Source organism: Pristiophorus japonicus, chromosome 20, assembly GCF_044704955.1.
Source record: "Pristiophorus japonicus isolate sPriJap1 chromosome 20, sPriJap1.hap1, whole genome shotgun sequence".
Lineage (NCBI taxonomy): Eukaryota > Metazoa > Chordata > Chondrichthyes > Pristiophoridae > Pristiophorus > Pristiophorus japonicus.
In genome coordinates, this window is record NC_091996.1 from 13,394,176 (window position 1) to 13,411,804 (window position 17,629).

The window sequence follows — 17,629 nt, forward strand, 5'->3', positions numbered from 1 at the left end:
TTAATTGCCCTCTGAAATGGCCTAGCAAGTCTCTCTCAGTTGCCCAGAGGGCAGCTTACCACCACCTTCTCAAGGTGCAGTTCGTTAGATATATTCAAAAGGGAGTTAAATGTGACCCTTACGGCTAAAGGGATCAAGGGGTAGGGAGAGAAAGCAGGAATGGGGTACTGAAGTTGCATGATCAGCCATGATCATATTGAATGGTGGTGCAGGCTCCAAGGGCCGAATGGTCTACTCCTGCACCTATTTTCTCTGTGCAGGTAGGGATGGGCAATAAATGCCGGCTTTGCCAGTCTTGCCCACATCCTGCGCATCAATAAGAAAAAGACTACAGAGGGAGGATTGGATGAGGCAGTGGAGTGATTTGAAGGTTTTGACGTCGAGTTTAAATTCAGTGCAGTTGGGGATGTGGGCCAGCAAGGTTGAGGGAAATGAGTGAGCAGGCCTTACTCCAGGACAGGGTTTGAATAAATTTAAGACAAAGATGGACAGTTTCTTAACCGATAAGGGGTTAGAAACATAGAAACATAGAAAATAGGTGCAGGAGTAGGCCATTCGGCCCTTCTAGCCTGCACCGCCATTCAATGAGTTCATGGCTGAACATGCAACTTCAGTACCCCATTCCTGCTTTCTCGCCATACCCCTTGATCCCCCTAGTAGTAAGTCTGTCTCTCTGTTTTTACCACCAAAGTGGATAACCTCACATTTATCCACATTATACTTCATCTGCCATGCATTTGCCCACTCACCTAACCTATCCAAGTCAAGTTATGGGGAGCGGGCAGGGAAGTCGACCTGAGTCCATGATCGGATCAGCCACGATCGTATTAAATGATGGAGCAGGCTCGAGGAGCCGAATGTCCTGCTCCTATTTCTTATGTTAGTTGACTTTTGGACAAGTTGGAATTCAAGGGTGGAGGAGGGAATTGGAGAAAACCAGAAGCTTACAGTGCAGAAGGAGGCCATTCAGCCCATCGTGCCTGTGCCGGGAGGTGCCAGAACCAGGGGCAAGAGTTTCAGCGGTGATGAGGCTGAGGTATGGGTGAAGCCCAGCAGTGTTGTGGGGGGGACGTGTGAGCAAGTGGTCTTGGTGATGGACCTGATGTGGGGTTTGACTTTTAGCTCTGGGACAAACAGCTCTTAGTGGCTGAGTGATTCTGCCGTACAAAACTGTTCACAGCCTGACGTCAGCTGTTTAAGGATTGCAAAAATGGAAATGACGGAGGTGCTCTCTGGTGTTAAGGTTGAGATGGTGAGAAGCTATTAAATGTTGGTGTTCAGAGAGATTTAGGTGTCCTTCTCCAGTAATCACAGAAAGTTAACGTACAGGTAGAGCAAGCAATTAGGAAGTCAAATGGCAGGTCGGCCTTTATTGCAAGGGGGTTGGAGTACAAGAGTAAGGAAGTCTTGCTACAATTGTACAGGGCTTTGATTCGACCACACCTGGAGTACTGTGCACAGTTTTGATCTCCTTGTCTGAGAAAGGACTTGCATGGCTTGGAGGCAGTGCAACAAAGGTTCACTAGATTGATCCCTGGAATATGAGAGCTGTCCTATGAGGAGAGATTGAGTAGATTGGGTCTATACTCTTGGCAGCTTAGAAGAATGAGAGTTGATCTCATTGAAACATATACGATTCCGAGGGGGATTGACTGGGTAGATGCTGAGAGGTTGTTTCCCCTGGCTGGAGAGTCTAGAACCAGGGGTTATAGTCACAGGGTAAGGGATCGGCCATTGAAGACTGAGATGAGGAGGAATTTCCCTCTGTTTCTCTCTCCACAGATGCTGCCTGACCTGCTGAGTATTCTCAGCATTTTCTGTTTTTTATTTCTAACCCTGATGCTACCAAGTTGTGAAAAAAATCTCCCATTGGCATCTTCCATCCTGATTAATGCAAAAAAAAATGTCACAGAACTTTAAAAAATCCTGGCCTGAATGAAATTGGGTGGGTGTAATGTATGCACCTGTGAGTATGTTCACAGGTTTGTTAAGCCGGTTCACGGGCTCCCAGGCCGCCTGCAATTTCTGCGGTCTGGAGGAGTCCGTGTTCCATGTTTTTATAGAGTGTGCGAGGTTGCAGCCCCTGTTCAACTATTTAAAGGGGCTGCTCCTCAAATTTTGTTTACACTTCAGTCCCACACTCCTGATCTTTGGGCACCCTGTGCGGAGGGGAGCGGGTAGGCCCGAGGGCCTCCTCGTAGGACTGCTCCTGGGCACGGCCAAGGGTGCCCTCAGCCGGTCCAGGCAGCGGGCGGTCGAGGGGGTCGTTCAGCCCGACTGCCTGCCTCTCTTCCGCTGTTACATCCGGGCCAGGGTGTCCCTGGAGAAGGAGCACGCGGTGTCCACCGGTACGCTCGCGGCCTTCCGCTAGAGGTGGGCGCCGGAGGGACTGGAGTGCATCATCACCCTGGCAACCAAATTTAAATTTGATTTAAGTTGATGGTCAAAAGTTAATTTGTTTATTTGTCGGTTTTAGTGCCCCCTTTAATGATGGTTTCACTTGATTGATGGTTTCAACAAAATAGTTGGAGCTGTTGCAACGATCGTGCCAGGGTGTCCCTGGAGATGGAGCACACGGTGACCACCAGTACGCTCGCGAGAGGTGGGCACCGGAGGGACTGGAGTACATCATCACCCCCGGCCACCAAATTTTAATTTGATCTAAGTTTCCGTTAAAGTTTTATTTGGAAATTTCTGGGTTTTAGTGCCCTTGCCAAAAGGAGGCACTTGATTTAAAGTTCAGCTCAAAATAGTTGTAGAGCTGTTGCATTGTGAGTGATATTCACAAGACTCAATAAAACCCCAGTCAGTTGGGTCTGGGTCATCCATGATGAGGTATGCAGTTGTGAGCCTAGTGGATGAACTGATAATGTGTGGTGTGATTGTTAAACCTTTTGTTAATAAACCCACTAGTTCTTAATAGCAACATGATGCTATGAATTCTTAAGCAAAGAACCCATGAAGCAAATACATTACAGGTGGAGAACTAGCTGAGGTCGTGCTCTGTTGGGACATTGTGCCGTCTTACCATTTCCTCCACTTCTCCTGTGCTGTCTCTGTCCGTCTCCCACCCTCTCCCTTTCTCCTCTCGATTTGGTCTTTTCTCACTTTTCTTCTCCTTTGCTTCCCACCACCTCTGAGACCTCCCTCTCGCGATCGCAGCACAATATAATTGGCCCTGAGGAATCGTTAAGAAATAAATAAACAGTTGTAATGCAGGAAACACGGCGGCCAATTTGGGCACAGCAAGGTCCCAAAAGGGGCAATGAAAGAAATGACCAGATCATCTGTTTTAGGCGCTGGTTGTGGGGTATGCGTTGGCCAGAACACCAGGCGAACTCCCCGGGGTGTCTCTGCTACAGTTGTCCGATGGGGCCCAATGGCAGTGCTAAAAGTGGTGGAGTGTTTCATTCTGACGCCCCTCGCTGCTCACTGTATTGGGGGGGGGCAGAGAACGAGTTGCTCTCTCTCTCTCTCGGCTCACGTTTCTTGTTCTTCCTCTTTGCCTCCTCAGCGCTGCTGGCGTCCTCCTCAAAGTGAAGCTCAACGTGAAGCGGAACTTGAAGCTGAACAACACAGTCCCCAAGATCTTCCACAAAATCGTTCAGAGGCACCCGGACAAGACGGCGCTTATATTCGAGGGGACGGGCGCCACCTGGAGTTTCCGGGACCTGGATGAGTACTCCAACCGGGTCGCCAACTATTTTTCCAGCCAGGGCTACCGCACCGGCGATGTGGTGGCGCTCTTCATGGAGAGCAGGAGCGAATACGTGGGACTGTGGCTGGGGATGGCCAAAGTCGGCGTGGAGGCTGCGCTCATTAACTTCAACCTGCGGCTAGACGCACTGGCGCACTGCATCAACATCTCCAGGGCCAAGGCCATCGTGTTTGGGGGCGAGCTGAACAATGGTAAGTGCAAGGCGACGTCTCCAACACACGAGGAGGACCAAGGATGCTTAGTGGCACAGTGCAAGTGTCTTGCCTGAGACCAACTTTAAAAAAAGACTTGCATTTCTATAGCGCCTCAGGATGAGCCAAAGAGCTTTACAGCTTTTTTTTTTGAAGTGGAGTCACTGTTGCCACGTCAGGAACACGGCAGCCAATAAGCGCACAGCAAGCTCCCACAGCTGCAATGTGATAATGACCAGATGATATGTTTCAGTGATGTTGATTGAGGGATAAATATTGGCCAGGACACCGGGGGGGGAAATAGTGCCATGGGATCATTTACATCCACCTGAGAGAGCAGACGGGGCCTCGGTTTAACGTCTCATCCGAAGGACAGCACCTCCGACAGTGCAGCGCTCCCTCAGTACTGCACTGGAGTGTCAGCCTAGATTTTTGTGCTCAAGTCTCTGGAGTGGCACTTGAACCCACAACCTTTTGACTCAGGCGAGAGTGCAACAGACATGCTCAGCTAAATTGCTGAACAACAATTCAGGTGGTTCAGACATAGAATCTTGCAGCAATAAAAGAGGTCATTCGGCCCATCGTTCCTGTGCCGGCTCATTGCAAGAGCAGGTGAGTGGGACTACTCCCTGGCTCTTGGCCTGCAGCCCTGCATATTTTTCCTTTTCAAGTATATTTCCAGTTCCCTTTTTGAAAGTTACTATTGAATCTGTTTCCATCCACCGTTCAGGCAGAGCACTCCAGATCATAACAAGTATGTGTACACAGTACTCCAGATAGCAACTGATCAGCACCTTGTACATCAATGTTACAAAATCTTCCCTACTTCTCCACATTCGCCCACTGAGAAAAGAGGGGAGGGGCGGGGTGGTGAAGACTGAACAGGCTGGGGCTCATTCTCTCCAGAAAAGAGAAGGTTGAGAGGTGACTTGTCTTTAAAATTATTATTTGAGCTGGCCATCCGAGACTGGGTGTTGTGTAATGAGAGAGGATTAATTAACAATCTTGTTGTGCGAGGCCCCTTGGGGAAGAGTGACCATAATATGGTAGAATTCTTCATTAAGATGGGGCGTGACACAATTAATTCAGAGACTGGAGTCCTGAACTTAAAGAAAGGTAACTTTGATGGTATGAGACGTGAATTGGCTAGGATAGACTGGCGAATGATACTTAAAGGGTTGACGTTGGATAGGCAATGGCAGACATTTAAAGATCACATGGATGAACTTCAACAATTGTACATCCCTGTCTGGCATAAAAATAAAACGGGGAAGGTGGCTCAACCATGGCTTACAAGGGAAATTAGGGATAGTGTTAAATCCAAGGAAGAGACATATAAATTGGCCAAAAAAAGCAGCAAACCTGAGGACTGGGAGAAATTTAGAATTCAGCAGAGGAGGACAAAGGGTTAAATTAGGAAGAGGGTGTGGGGGAAAATAGAATACGAGAGTAAGCTTGCAGGGAACATAAAAACTGACTGCAAAAGCTTCTACAGATACGTGAAGAGAAAAAGATTAGTGAAGACAAATGTCGGTCCCTTACAATCAGAATCAGGTGAATTTATAATGGGGAACAAAGAAATGGCTGACCAATTGAACAAATACTTTGGTTCTGTCTTCACGAAGGAAGACACAAATAACCTTCCAGAAATACAAGGGGACCGAGGGTCTATCAAGAAGGAAGAACGAAAGGAAATCCTATTGAGTCAGCAAATTGTGTTAGGGAAATTGATGGGATTGAAAGCCGATAAATCCCCAGGCTCTGATAGTCTGTATCCCAGAGTACTTAAGGAAGTGGCCCTTGAAATAGTGGATGCGTTGGTGGTCATTTTTGAACATTCTTTAGAATCTGGGTCAGTTCCTATGGACTGGAGGGTAGCTAATGTAACCCCACTTTTTAAAAAAGGAGGGAGAGAAAACACGGAATTATCGACCGGTCACCCCGACATCGGTGGTGGGAAAAATATTGGAATCAATTATTAAAGATGTAATAGCAGCGCATTTGGAAAGCAGTGACAAGATCGGTCCAAGTCAGCATGGATTTCTGAAAGGGAAATCGTGCTTGACACATCTAGAATTTTTCGAGGATGTAACTAGTAGAGTGGACAAGGGGAAGCCAGTGGATGTAGTGTATTTAGACTTTCAAAAGGCTTTTGACAAGGTCTCACATAAGAACATAAGAACATAAGAATTAGGAACAGGAGTAGGCCATTTAGCCCCTCAAGCCTGCTCCGCCATTCAACAAGATCATGGCTGATCTGGCCGTGGACTCAGCTCCACTTACCCGCCCGCTCCCCGTAACCCTTAATTCCCTTATTGGTTAAAAATCTATTTATCTGTGATTTGAATGAGCTAGCCTCAACTGCTTCCTTGGGCAGAGAATTCCACAGATTCACAACCCTCTGGGAGAAGAAATTCCTTCTCAACTCGGTTTTAAATTGGCTCCCCCGTATTTTGAGGCTGTGCCCCCTAGTTCTAGTCTCCCCGACCAGTGGAAACAACCTCTCTGCCTCTAACTTGTCTATCCCTTTCATTATTTTACATGTTTCTATAAGATCACCCCTCATCCTTCTGAACTCCAACGAGTAAAGACCCAGTCTGCTCAATCTATCATCATAAGGTAACCCCCTCATCTCCGGAATCAGCCGAGTGAATCGTCTCTGTACCCCCTCCAAAGCTAGTATATCCTTCCTTAAGTAAGGTGACCAAAACTGCATGCAGTACTCCAGGTGCGGCCTCACCAATACCCTATACAGTTGCAGCAGGACCTCCCTGCTTTTGTACTCCATCCCTCTCGCAATGAAGGCCAACATTCCATTCGCCTTCCTGATTACCTGCTGCACCTGCAAACTAACTTTTTGGGATTGAATCCAAAAAGAGTTTCATGCACAAGGAACCCCAGGTCCCTCTGCACCGCAGCATGTTGTAATTTCTCCCCATTCAAATAATATTCCCTTTTACTGTTTTTCTTTCCAAGGTGGATGACCTCACACTTTCCAACATTGTATTCCATCTGCCAAACCTTAGCCCATTCGCTTAACCTCTCTAAATTTCTTTGCAGCCTCTCTGTGTCCTCTACACAACCCGCTTTCCCACTAATCTTTGTGTCATCTGCAAATTTTGTTACACTACATTCTGTCCCCTCTTCCAGGTCATCTATGTATATTGTGAACAGTTGTGGTCCCAGCACCGATCCCTGTGGCACACCACTAACCACCGATTTCCAACCCGAAAAGGACCCATTTATCCTGACTCTCTGCTTTCTGTTAGCCAGCCAATTCTCTATCCATGCTAATACATTTCCTCTGACTCTGCGTACCTTTATCTTCTGCAGTAACCTTTTGTGTGGCACCTTATCGAATGCCTTTTGGAAATCTAAATACACCACATCCATCGGTACACCCCTATCCACCATGCTCGTTATATCCTCAAAGAATTCCAGTAAATTAGTTAAACATGATTTCCCCTTCATGAATCCATGTTGCGTCTGCTTGATTGCACTATTCCTATCTAGATGTCCCGCTATTTCTTCCTTAATGATAGCTTCAAGCATTTTCCCCACTACAGATGTTAAACTAACCGGCCTATAGTTACCTGCCTTTTGTCTGTCCCCTTTTTTAAATAGAGGCGTTACATTAGCTGCTTTCCAATTGCTGGTACCTCCCCAGAGTCCAGAGAATTTTTGTAGATTATAAAGATTGCATCTGCTATAACTTCCGCCATCTCTTTTAATACCCTGGGATGCATTTCATCAGGACCAGGGGACTTGTCTACCTTGAGTCCCATTAGCCTGTCCAGCACTACCCCCCTAGTGATAGTGATTGTCTCAAGGTCCTCCCTTCCCACATTCCTGTGACCAGCAATTTTTGGCATGGTTTTTGTGTCTTCCACTGTGAAGACCGAAGCAAATTAATTTTTTAATGTCTCAGCCATTTCCACATTTCCCATTATTAAATCCCCCTTCTCATCTTCTAAGGGACCAACATTTACTTTAGTCACTCTTTTCCATTTTATATATCTGTAAAAGCTTTCACCAACTCTTTTTATGTTTTGCGCAAGTTTACTTTCGTAATCTATCTTTCCTTTCTTTATTGCTTTCTTAGTCATTCTTTGCTGTCGTTTAAAATTTTCCCAATCTTCAAGTTTCGCACTAACCTTGGCCACCTTATACGCATTGGTTTTTAATTTGATACTCTCCTTTATTTCCTTGGTTATCCACGGCTGGTTATCCCTTCTCTTACAGGCCTTCTTTTTCACTGGAATATATTTTTGTTGAGCACTATGAAAGAGCTCCTTAAAAGTCCTCCACTGTTCCTCAATTGTGCCACCGTTTAGTCTGTGTTTCCAGTCTACTTTAGCCAACTCTGCCCTCATCCCACTGTAGTCCCCTTTGTTTAAGCATAGTACGCTCATTTGAGACACTACTTCCTCACCCTCAATCTGTATTACAAATTCAACCACACTGTGATCACTCATTCCGAAAGGATCTTTTACTCGGAGATCATTTATTATTCCTGTCTCATTACACAGGACCAGATCTAAGATCGCTTGCTCCCTTGTAGGTTCTGTAACATACTGTCGAAGATACAATCCCGTATGCATTCTATGTATTCCTCCTCAAGACTGCCACGTGCGATTTGATTTGACCAATCGATATGTAGGTTAAAATCCCCCATGATTACTGGCGTTCCTGTTTCACATGCCTCCATTATTGCCATGATTATTGCCCTCCCCACCGTGAAGTTATTATTTGGGGGCCTATAAACTACGCCCACCAGTGACTTTTTCCCCTGACTATCTCTAATCTCCACCCACAATGATTCAACATTTTGTTCATTAGAGCCAATAGGAGCAGGGAGGTCTTACTACAGTTGTACAGGGCCTTGGTGAGGCCACAGCTGGAATATTGTGTACAGTTTTGGTCTCCTAATCTGAGGAAGGACATTCTTGCTATTGAGGGAGTGCAGCGAAGGTTCACCAGACTGATGACAGGGCTGACCTATGAATAGACTGGATCGACTGGGCTTGTATTCAATGGAATTTAGAAGAATGAGAGGGGATCTCATAGAAACATAAAATTCTGACAGGATTGGACAGGTTAGATGCAGGAAGAATGTTCCCGATGTTGGGGAAGTCCAGAACCAGGGGTCGCAATCTAAGGATAAGGGGTAATCCACATGCTCACAACTTCTTCACTCAGAGTTGTGAGCATGTGGGATTCTCTACCACAGAAAGTTGTTGAAGCCAGTTCGTTAGATATATTCAAAAGGGAGTTAGATGTGGCCCTTACAGCTAAAGGGATGAAGGCGTATGAAGAGAAAGCAGGAATGGGGTACTGAAGTTGCATGATCAACCATGATCATATTGAATGGTGGTGCAGGCTCGACGAACCGAATGGCCTACTCCTGCACCTATTTTCTATGTTAAGGGATTCATCGGGAAGATGTGGGCGAGACCAAAACTAGGGGCCATAAATATAAGATAGTCACTAATAAATCCAATCGGGAATTCAGGCGAAACTTTTTTCCGAGAGAGTGGTCTAGTCGTTGAGGCGAGTAGCATAGATGTATTTAAGGGGCAGCTAGATAAACACATGAGAGGGAAAGGAATAGAAGGCTATGTTGATGGGGTGAGATGAAGTAAGGTGGAGCATAAACACCGACACGGACCTGTGACCTACATTGGCTCCTGGTTAAGCAACGCCTCGATTTCAGAATTCTCATCCATGTTTCCAAATCTCTCCATGGCCTTACCCCTCCCTATCTCTGTAATCTCCCCCAGCCCCACAACCCCCCCCGAGATGTCTGCGCTCCTCTAATTCTGCCCTCCTGAGCATCCCTGATTGTAATCGTTCAACCATCGGTGGCCGTGCCTTCTGTTGCCTGGGTCCCAAGCTCTGGAACTCCCTGCCTAAACCTCGCCGCCTCTCTACCTCTCTTCCCTCCTTCAAGACGCTCCTTAAAACCTCCCTCTTTGACCAAGCTTTTGGTCACCTGCGCTAATTTCTACTTATGCGGTCAAATTTTTATCTCATGATGCTTCTGTGAAGCGCCGCCTTGGGACATTTCGCTACGTTAAAGGCGCTATTTAAATACAAGTTGTTGTTGTTGTTTCTATGCTGTAAATTCTGTGTTACTATCTCCCCTCCCCCCCCCCCCCCCCCCCCCCCCTTGGTTCTTTGGCCATGCAAGCTGAATGAGCAATGGCAGATTAGCAAAATGTGCAGAAGAAACTGGACCGAGAGGAAGACAATGGTCAGACTGTATTGATGATCACAGCAGGGCTAAGTTTTATGAAAGTCGTGTGCTTAAATCTGGTAGAAAGGCCCGGGTATAGCCTTGTTCTTTCATTCATGACTCACTCACTGATCTGATGGTGAAAAATAATCCGGCTTCATCTGTGGCTTCTTTTTGAATGTCAGTGGAAGTCACTTTACTTATTCATGTTTATATCAGATGTCGGTGCACCACAGCACAGGGATTACTGCTAGAGTTTCTAACCCACAAGGTTTTAGATCCGACAAGTGTGCGGTTGTTGGGCGGATTCTCTGGAAATTTCTGAGACAGAAATCAAATGGCAAAAGTTTGATTCATAACATTTAAAAAAAAAAAAAAAATCCCTCTTTATTTTCTTCTGAGCTCCTTGGGTTTGAATTCCAGCTGGGTTCACTTCAGCCTTTCATCCTTTCGAGGTGGATGGAATTAGTAGCAGGTTTAGGGTGTGGTGGGGAGAGCAGCACGTTCCAGGGACTGTGTCAGCCGTGGCTCAGTGGGTAACGCCCTCGCTGAGTCAGAAGGTTGTGTGTTCATAGTCCCACTCCAGGGACTTGAGCACAAAAATCTCGGCTGATGCTCCCAGTGCAATGCTGAGCGAGTGCTGCACTGTCGGAGGTGCTGTCTTTTGGGTGAGACAGTAGTGGAGGTCAAGTATCCTGCTGCGCTATTTAATAGAACAGCGGGGGAGTTTGTCCCAGTGTCTTGGCCAATGTTTATCCCTCAACGAACATCACTAAAGCAGATTACAAAAGCAAAATACTACGGAGGCTGGAATCTGTAATAAAAACAGAAAATGCTGGAAATCTCAGCGTCTGTGGAGAGAGAACGTTTCGGGTCGACGACCCTTCATCAGAACTAGCGAGTGTTCGAACAAAACACGTTCTTAAGGAGCACTGAAAGGGGGAGGGGAGGAAAGAACAAAAAGGAAGGTCTGTGATAGAGTGGAAGGCAGGAGAGATTAGAGAGACAAAAGGGATGATGGGCCGAATTGAAATGGTAGTGGCTGGAGTTCGAAGAAGGTTGGTCTCGATCGGGTGTGAATGGGGGAATAATGACCAGCTGCCATTGGAGACAAAGAGAACCCGCCCCCCCAAAAAAACAACTAAAACCAATTACGTGGTTGCTGTTTGTGGGAGCTTGCTGTGCGCAAATTGGCTGTCATGTATCCGACATTACAACAATGACTACACTTGTACCATTGAGCACTTTGGGACATCCTGAGTTTGTGAAAGGCGCTGTATTAATGTAAGTCTTTACGGTGCGAGTGCCTAACACAAGTAAAAGAAAAAAAGAAAGCCTTGGATTTCTATAGCGCCTTCCACGCCCACAGACGTCCCAAAGCGCATTACAGCCAATGAGGTACTTTTTGAAGTGCAGTCGCTGCAGTAATGTAGGAACTGTCTTAACGTTGAAGCAGAGTCCTGTCCGTTGGCCATGGAGACAGAGATCAGCGCTACCTCCTGCACCATTGGATGGCGACAAGTCTCTCTCTTTCACTGCATTTTCTTTCTTGCTTTACCCCCCCCTCTTCCCCCCCCACACAGCCCCCATGACCTATCGCAATGGAGGAACCCAACCCAATTCTCCAAGTAGTTCATGGAAACGAAAGCTGGCGAGTGCCCCGATATAGGCCTTGCATGCGAGCGACAGAAATAGCCTTGGCACCAGAATGAAGACAACACGGAAAGTAAGATAAGCATTGTGTCGTTTTATGCAAGGAAAGGATTTGCCCACTAATAAAACAAGCTGTACAATGACAAGAGTCGCCACGTAAGGCTTTGATCTCTAAAACATTCAGGCAGGAAGTGGAGAAGACGGGTATTTGGAGTGCTGAGGTGCCACCGTCCCGTGTGCCCTGGGATGTGCCAGTGAAACTCCTTCACGGCAAGCGAGCCAAAGGTGGGCAGAAGAAACATTACAAGGACACCCACAAAGCCTCCTCGATAAAGTGCAACATCCCCACCGGCACCTGGGAGTCCCTGGCCAAAGATTGCCCCAAGTGGAGGAAGTGCATCTGGGAGGGTGCTGAGCACCTCGAGTCTCATCACCGAGAGCATGCAGAAACCAAGTGCAGGCAGCGGAAAGAGCGTGCGGCAAACCTGTCCCACCCACCTCTTCCCTCAGCGACTATCTGTTCCACCTGTGACAGGGTCTGTGGTTCTCGTATTGGACTGTTCAGCCACCAAAGGACTCATTTTTAGAGTAGAAGCAAGTCTTCCTCGATTCCGAGAGACTTCCTCTACTTGGGGCAATCTTTGGCCAGGGACTTCCAGGTGCCGGTGGGGATGTTGCACTTTGTCGAGGAGGCTTTGAGGGTGTCCTTGTAACGTTTCCTCTGCCCACCTTTGGCTCGTTTGCCATGAAGGAGTTTCACTGGCACATCCCGGGGCACATGGGACGGTGAGACCTCAGCACTCCAAATACCCGTCTTCTCCACTTTCTGCCTGAATGTTTTGGAGGGCAAAGCCTTACGTGGCGACTCTTCTCATTGCACAGCTTGTTTTATTAGTGGGCAAATCCTTTCCTTGCATAAAACGACACAATGCTTATGATTGGTTTTCAGTGAATATTCAACAGCATGGAAGCAAGCAACAGAAGAATCGCTTCTCGGCCTTTTGGCTAAGATCATGCGTAACTGACCTGACAGGGGAGTAACCACCATAACCCCAAGGTGGTTCTCCCTGGATCAGGAAGGTATATGCTTGCTTTTTTGGAAATAGGAGGTGGGTGGGGTGGCTTGACCCATCCACCTCCACGGAGGTGTGTGGGGGGCCTGACCCATCCACCTCCATGGCACGAACCTGGTATTGCAGTACTTCCAGGAACGGTGCAGTGGCTCTAGGCCTTTTGGCTAAGAGCATTGGCGCAGAGTGATCCTTGATGTGTGCAAGGTGACCTCTGGCGTTTGTGATTTGACAAAGAATTGGAACGATTGGCTACGAATTTCAAAAAAAAAACAGAACTGAAGCACTGGATTTCAGCCTCCTCTTCAGGCCTGTTCTACTCCCTTGTGGGGCGGCACCTCTTGATTTAGTTTTTCCCCACCTTCACCACAGCCTAGAACAATAAGAATTAGCAGCAGGAGTGGACCATACGGCCCCTCGAGCCTGCTCTGCCATTCAGTAAGATCACGGCTGATCTTTGACCTCAACTCCACTTTCCTGCCTGATCCTCACATCCCTTGATTCCATGAGAGTTCAAAAATCTATCGCGCTCAGCTTTGAATATACTCAACGATTCAGCATTCACAGCCATCTGAGGCAGAGAATTCCAACGATTCACAACCCTCTGAGTGAAGAAATTCCTCCTCATTTCAGTCTTAAACGGCCAACCCCTTATCCTGAGACATGTCCCCCTGGTTCTAGACACTCCAGGCCGGGGAAACGGCCTCTCCGCATCTACCCTGTCAAAACCCCTCAGAATCTTGTATGTTTCAATGAGATCACCTCTCATTCTTTGAAACTCCAGAGAGTATAGGCCCAGTCTACCCAATCTTTCCTCATAGGACATATATCTGGAATGTACCAATGAATGACTCCACAAGGCAAGGTGTTGTACTCAAACTGTAGTGACCTTGGTCCTTTATTCGTAACTCCAGAGTGAGGCAGCTGTCTGGTGGCTCCCCTTTTATACAGCCCCTGCCACCAGGGCAGGAAACCTCGGTCTCCACCAGTTGCACCCTCTAGTGGTGCCAGCATGTATAAACACAGTGTAAACCTTATTGACAGTACATCAGGTAAACAAGTCTCCGTGTTATGCAACTATACAGTGACTACACAGAGTATACCTATAGTCTGCATATATAACAGGACAGCCCTCTCATCCCAGGAATCAATGTAGTGAACTTTAATCGAGTTTCCTGTAAAAGCTCACCCCACTTAGGCCACGTACATGCTGCAACCAAGAGGAGAGACAATTGACCTGGGTGCAGAACTTTGCCCGGGCGACCTTGAGGCAGGTGAACTGTTCCCATTTGAACACATGCTTGGCATCTCAGTGCACCAAAATAGGCACGGGTGGGAGCGTAGAGGGGGGCCAGACTTGCATCAGGCCCCTCTGTGGCACAACATATTGCAGCTCCAGGGGGAGCGGCCTGCTCTCTGCCAGCCCTGCACAGTGACTATCCGATACAAAGGGGCACAGTGCAATCGGTACAAAACAACACCTGGCAGGATCTTGCACTCTTATCTACAGACAACGATTGTAGCTCCGTATAAATACCGCAGATTTAAAACCCATTGCACCATGGCCTGTTTAATTATTAAGCCTGCCGGTAACCGCTTCCAAATAAAGCCTTTGATTTTTTTCTTTCAGTCTTTTAGAATCATAGAAATTCACAGCACGGAAGGAGGCCATTTTGGCCCATCGTGTCCGTGCCGGCTGACAAAGAGCTATCCAGCCTAATCCCACTTTCCAGCTCTTGGTCCGTAGCCTTGTAGGTTACAGCACTTCAGGTGCACATCCAGGTACTTTTTAAATGTGGTGAGGGTTTCTGCCTCTACCACCCTTTCAGTCAGTGAGTTCCAGACTCCCTCCACCCTCTGGGTGAAAAATTGCCCCTCAAATCCCCTCTAAACCTCCTACCAATTACTTTAAATCTAAGCCCCTGGTTGTTGACCCTCCTGCTAAGGATGCAGGAAGAATGTTCCCAATGTTGGGGAAGTCCAGAACCAGGGGTCACAGTCTAAGGATAAGGGGTAAGCCATTTCGGACCGAGATGAGGAGAAACTTCTTCACCCAGAGAGTGGTGAATCTGTGGAATTCTCTACCACAGAAAGTAGTTGAGGCCAATTCACTAAATATATTCAAAAAGGAGTTAGATGTAGTCCTTACTACTAGGGAGATCAAGGGTTATGACGAGAAAGCAGGAATGGAGTACTGAAGTTGCATGATCAGCCATGAACTCATTGAATGGTGGTGCAGGCTCGAAGGGCCGAATGGCCTACTCCTGCACCTATTTTCTATGTTTCTATGTCCTTCCTATCCACTCTATCCAGGCCCCTCATCATTTTATACACCTCAATAAGGTCTTCCCTCAGCCTCCTCTGCTCCAAAGAAAACAACCCCAGCCTATCCAATCTTTCCTCATCGCTAAAATTCTCCAGTTCAGGCAAGCGTTTGATTTTTTTTTTCTTACACTCTCTTCTGCCCTCCTGTTACAAAACTCTTGTTGGGGCTCTTCAAAGTCCCTTTCCCAATTTGACCATTTTTGCCCGTGAGCTTAAGGCATTGAAAAAGAAAGAAAGACTTGCATTTATAGGAACATAGGAGCCAGAAGACGCCATTTCGTCCCTTGAGGCTGCTCCGCCATTCAATGAGGTCATGGCTGATTTGCGACCTAATTCCATATACCCGCCATAGGCCTACAATCCTTGGGTTAACAAAAATATCATAATTGCTGTTTGCGGAAGAGAGTGTCGAACAGTGCCTTGCACGATCACTGGACGTCTCAAAGTGCTTTTCAGCCAATGAAGTGCTTTTTGATGTGTAGCCACTGTTGTAAAGTAGGAAACGCAGCAACCAATTTGCGCACAGCAAGCTCCCACAAACAGCACTGTGATAATGACTAGATAATCTGTTTTTTAGTGATGTTGATTGAGGGATGAATATTGGCCAGGACACCGGGGATAACTCAGCTGCTCCTCTTCGAAATAGTGGCCACGGGATCTTTTGCATCCACCTGAGAGGGAAGGCGGGGCCTCAGTGTAACATCTCATCTGAAAAACGGCACCTCCGACAATGCGGTGCTCCCTCGGCATTGCACTGGAGTGTTGGCCTAGATTTATGTGCTCAAGTCCCTGGAGTGGGACTTGAACCCACAACCCTCTGACTCGGAGGCGAGAGTGCTGCCCACTGAGCGGACGCTGGCACCAGGCCTTTCTGCTCGTCTACTAGCTAGCCCGTGGTTCCCCCCATCACCCGCCCCTCCATTCATCATACTGGGTCAGGAAATAATGACGGGCTGGTGAAGGCAGAGCGGAAAACCCTGGCTTGTGAGTGTCACCGTGTGAGAGTGGGCCTGGCACCGGACGTGTGTCAGTCGGGGTCACTGGAAAGCCTTCCGGTGAAAGATCCTTTCTGGCTAATTATCGTTTTTCTTTTTCTGAAACCAAGTGTCGCTGATGGCAATCGCAGCAGCCCCATCTCCTGGGCCCTGACACAGGTTAGCTAACCTCAGCATATGCCCCATTACCCCACGGGGCAAGTGAAGCTTCTCGTAAAGTTTGTTAACTCTCGCTCTGTGGTTGAGGTTTCACTTCCACCATCTTGGAATCTTAAAGGGCTGGGGCAGCAGAAAGGGCAGTACATATGGGCCCTGGCATTGCTGCTTCTCTCACCCCGACCACTCCCCCTCCCCCTCCCCCCCCCTCCCCCCCCCATCTCCCCTCCTCTCCCCATCTGGTATTTCTGCTACTGATCGCTATCCATTCGCATTTCCCCCCCCCCTCCCCTCCCCTATCGCGCTGGACACACATACATACTGGTTACAAATCAAAATGGGGCTCGGTGCTGGAGTGGGCTGTGATGGGCCCTGCAGTTAAATACCCTAATCACGCTCTCTCTGATGAGTCACGCTCCCAGAAGGTCCCTTGGCTGAGGGGCTACAGATGCGCAGCAGGTAGAGTGGACCGAAATGTTGGCAGAAGACTGGCGCCAGCCGGAGTGAACGTTTTCAAATGATCCCAGAATCAGTGGAAGGTTGCTATGGAAACTGAGTGCTCTGTGGCTGAGAGGGCACTTTCTGGACCCAATGCATTGAAGGAGACGTAGAGTTCGACAGCACACAAACGGGCCGTTCGGCCCATACAGGTCGATGCTCCACATTACCCCTTCCACCTGAATTCAGCTCCGAGACACAAGCTCCACGACTGTTCGGAGTCTGCGGTGTGTTCCTCCTGTTGCGTCTGGTCGAATCTTCATCTTTTAGCTCCCCCTCTCTCTCCAACAACTGTTACCAGACGGACTCTGTGAGAGTTCACCGGATGGCAATTAGAGTTAAATCAGAGGGAGTCTTGCCTTGTGGGCCTTTGCCCACTTGGAACGGGAATGAGATCAGACACGGGAGATGTTCATTCCATCGAGCCCATGTCGGATTCGAACATAGGCCTGAGAAGTGAACGTGTCCGACCCATAGCACTTGAAATCCCTTTAAGCTTTGCGGCCGTGCAGAATTCCAGGGGTCCCGTGCAGCCGGTGAGCCGGCTTTTAAATTGTAAAAAGGAAATGCGCATACGCAGACTTTTGAACGGGCTGCGCCGTCCCTTAAAGGGGCCGCACGGACCAAGAAAAAATTTGGGGGAACATTGCTTGAAATGTTAATTTTAAGCAGCAAGGATGTAACCTTGCAACCAGTTGGACCCTTCCAGATTCTGTCTGCCCGTGGGGTGGGGCATTACAGTAGGCCAGCACACTGTCCTTTCAGGGACCTGGGTTTGAGTGCAGTTC

The 17,629-nt window shown here is 47.8% G+C and overlaps 1 protein-coding gene and 1 pseudogene across 1 annotated transcript in view; both read left to right on the forward strand.

Annotated features, from left to right (window-relative positions):
• The window catches only part of LOC139233165 (long-chain fatty acid transport protein 4-like), a 79,934-nt gene that overhangs the window by 11,319 nt on the left and 50,986 nt on the right, over positions 1-17,629 (forward strand). The window contains exon 2 of the mRNA XM_070863761.1: positions 3,515-3,909. Within this exon, the coding sequence (XP_070719862.1) occupies positions 3,515-3,909 (395 nt within the window). The remainder of the gene's footprint in view (positions 1-3,514; positions 3,910-17,629) is intronic.
• Positions 12,783-13,021, forward strand: LOC139233208 (U2 spliceosomal RNA; annotated as a pseudogene).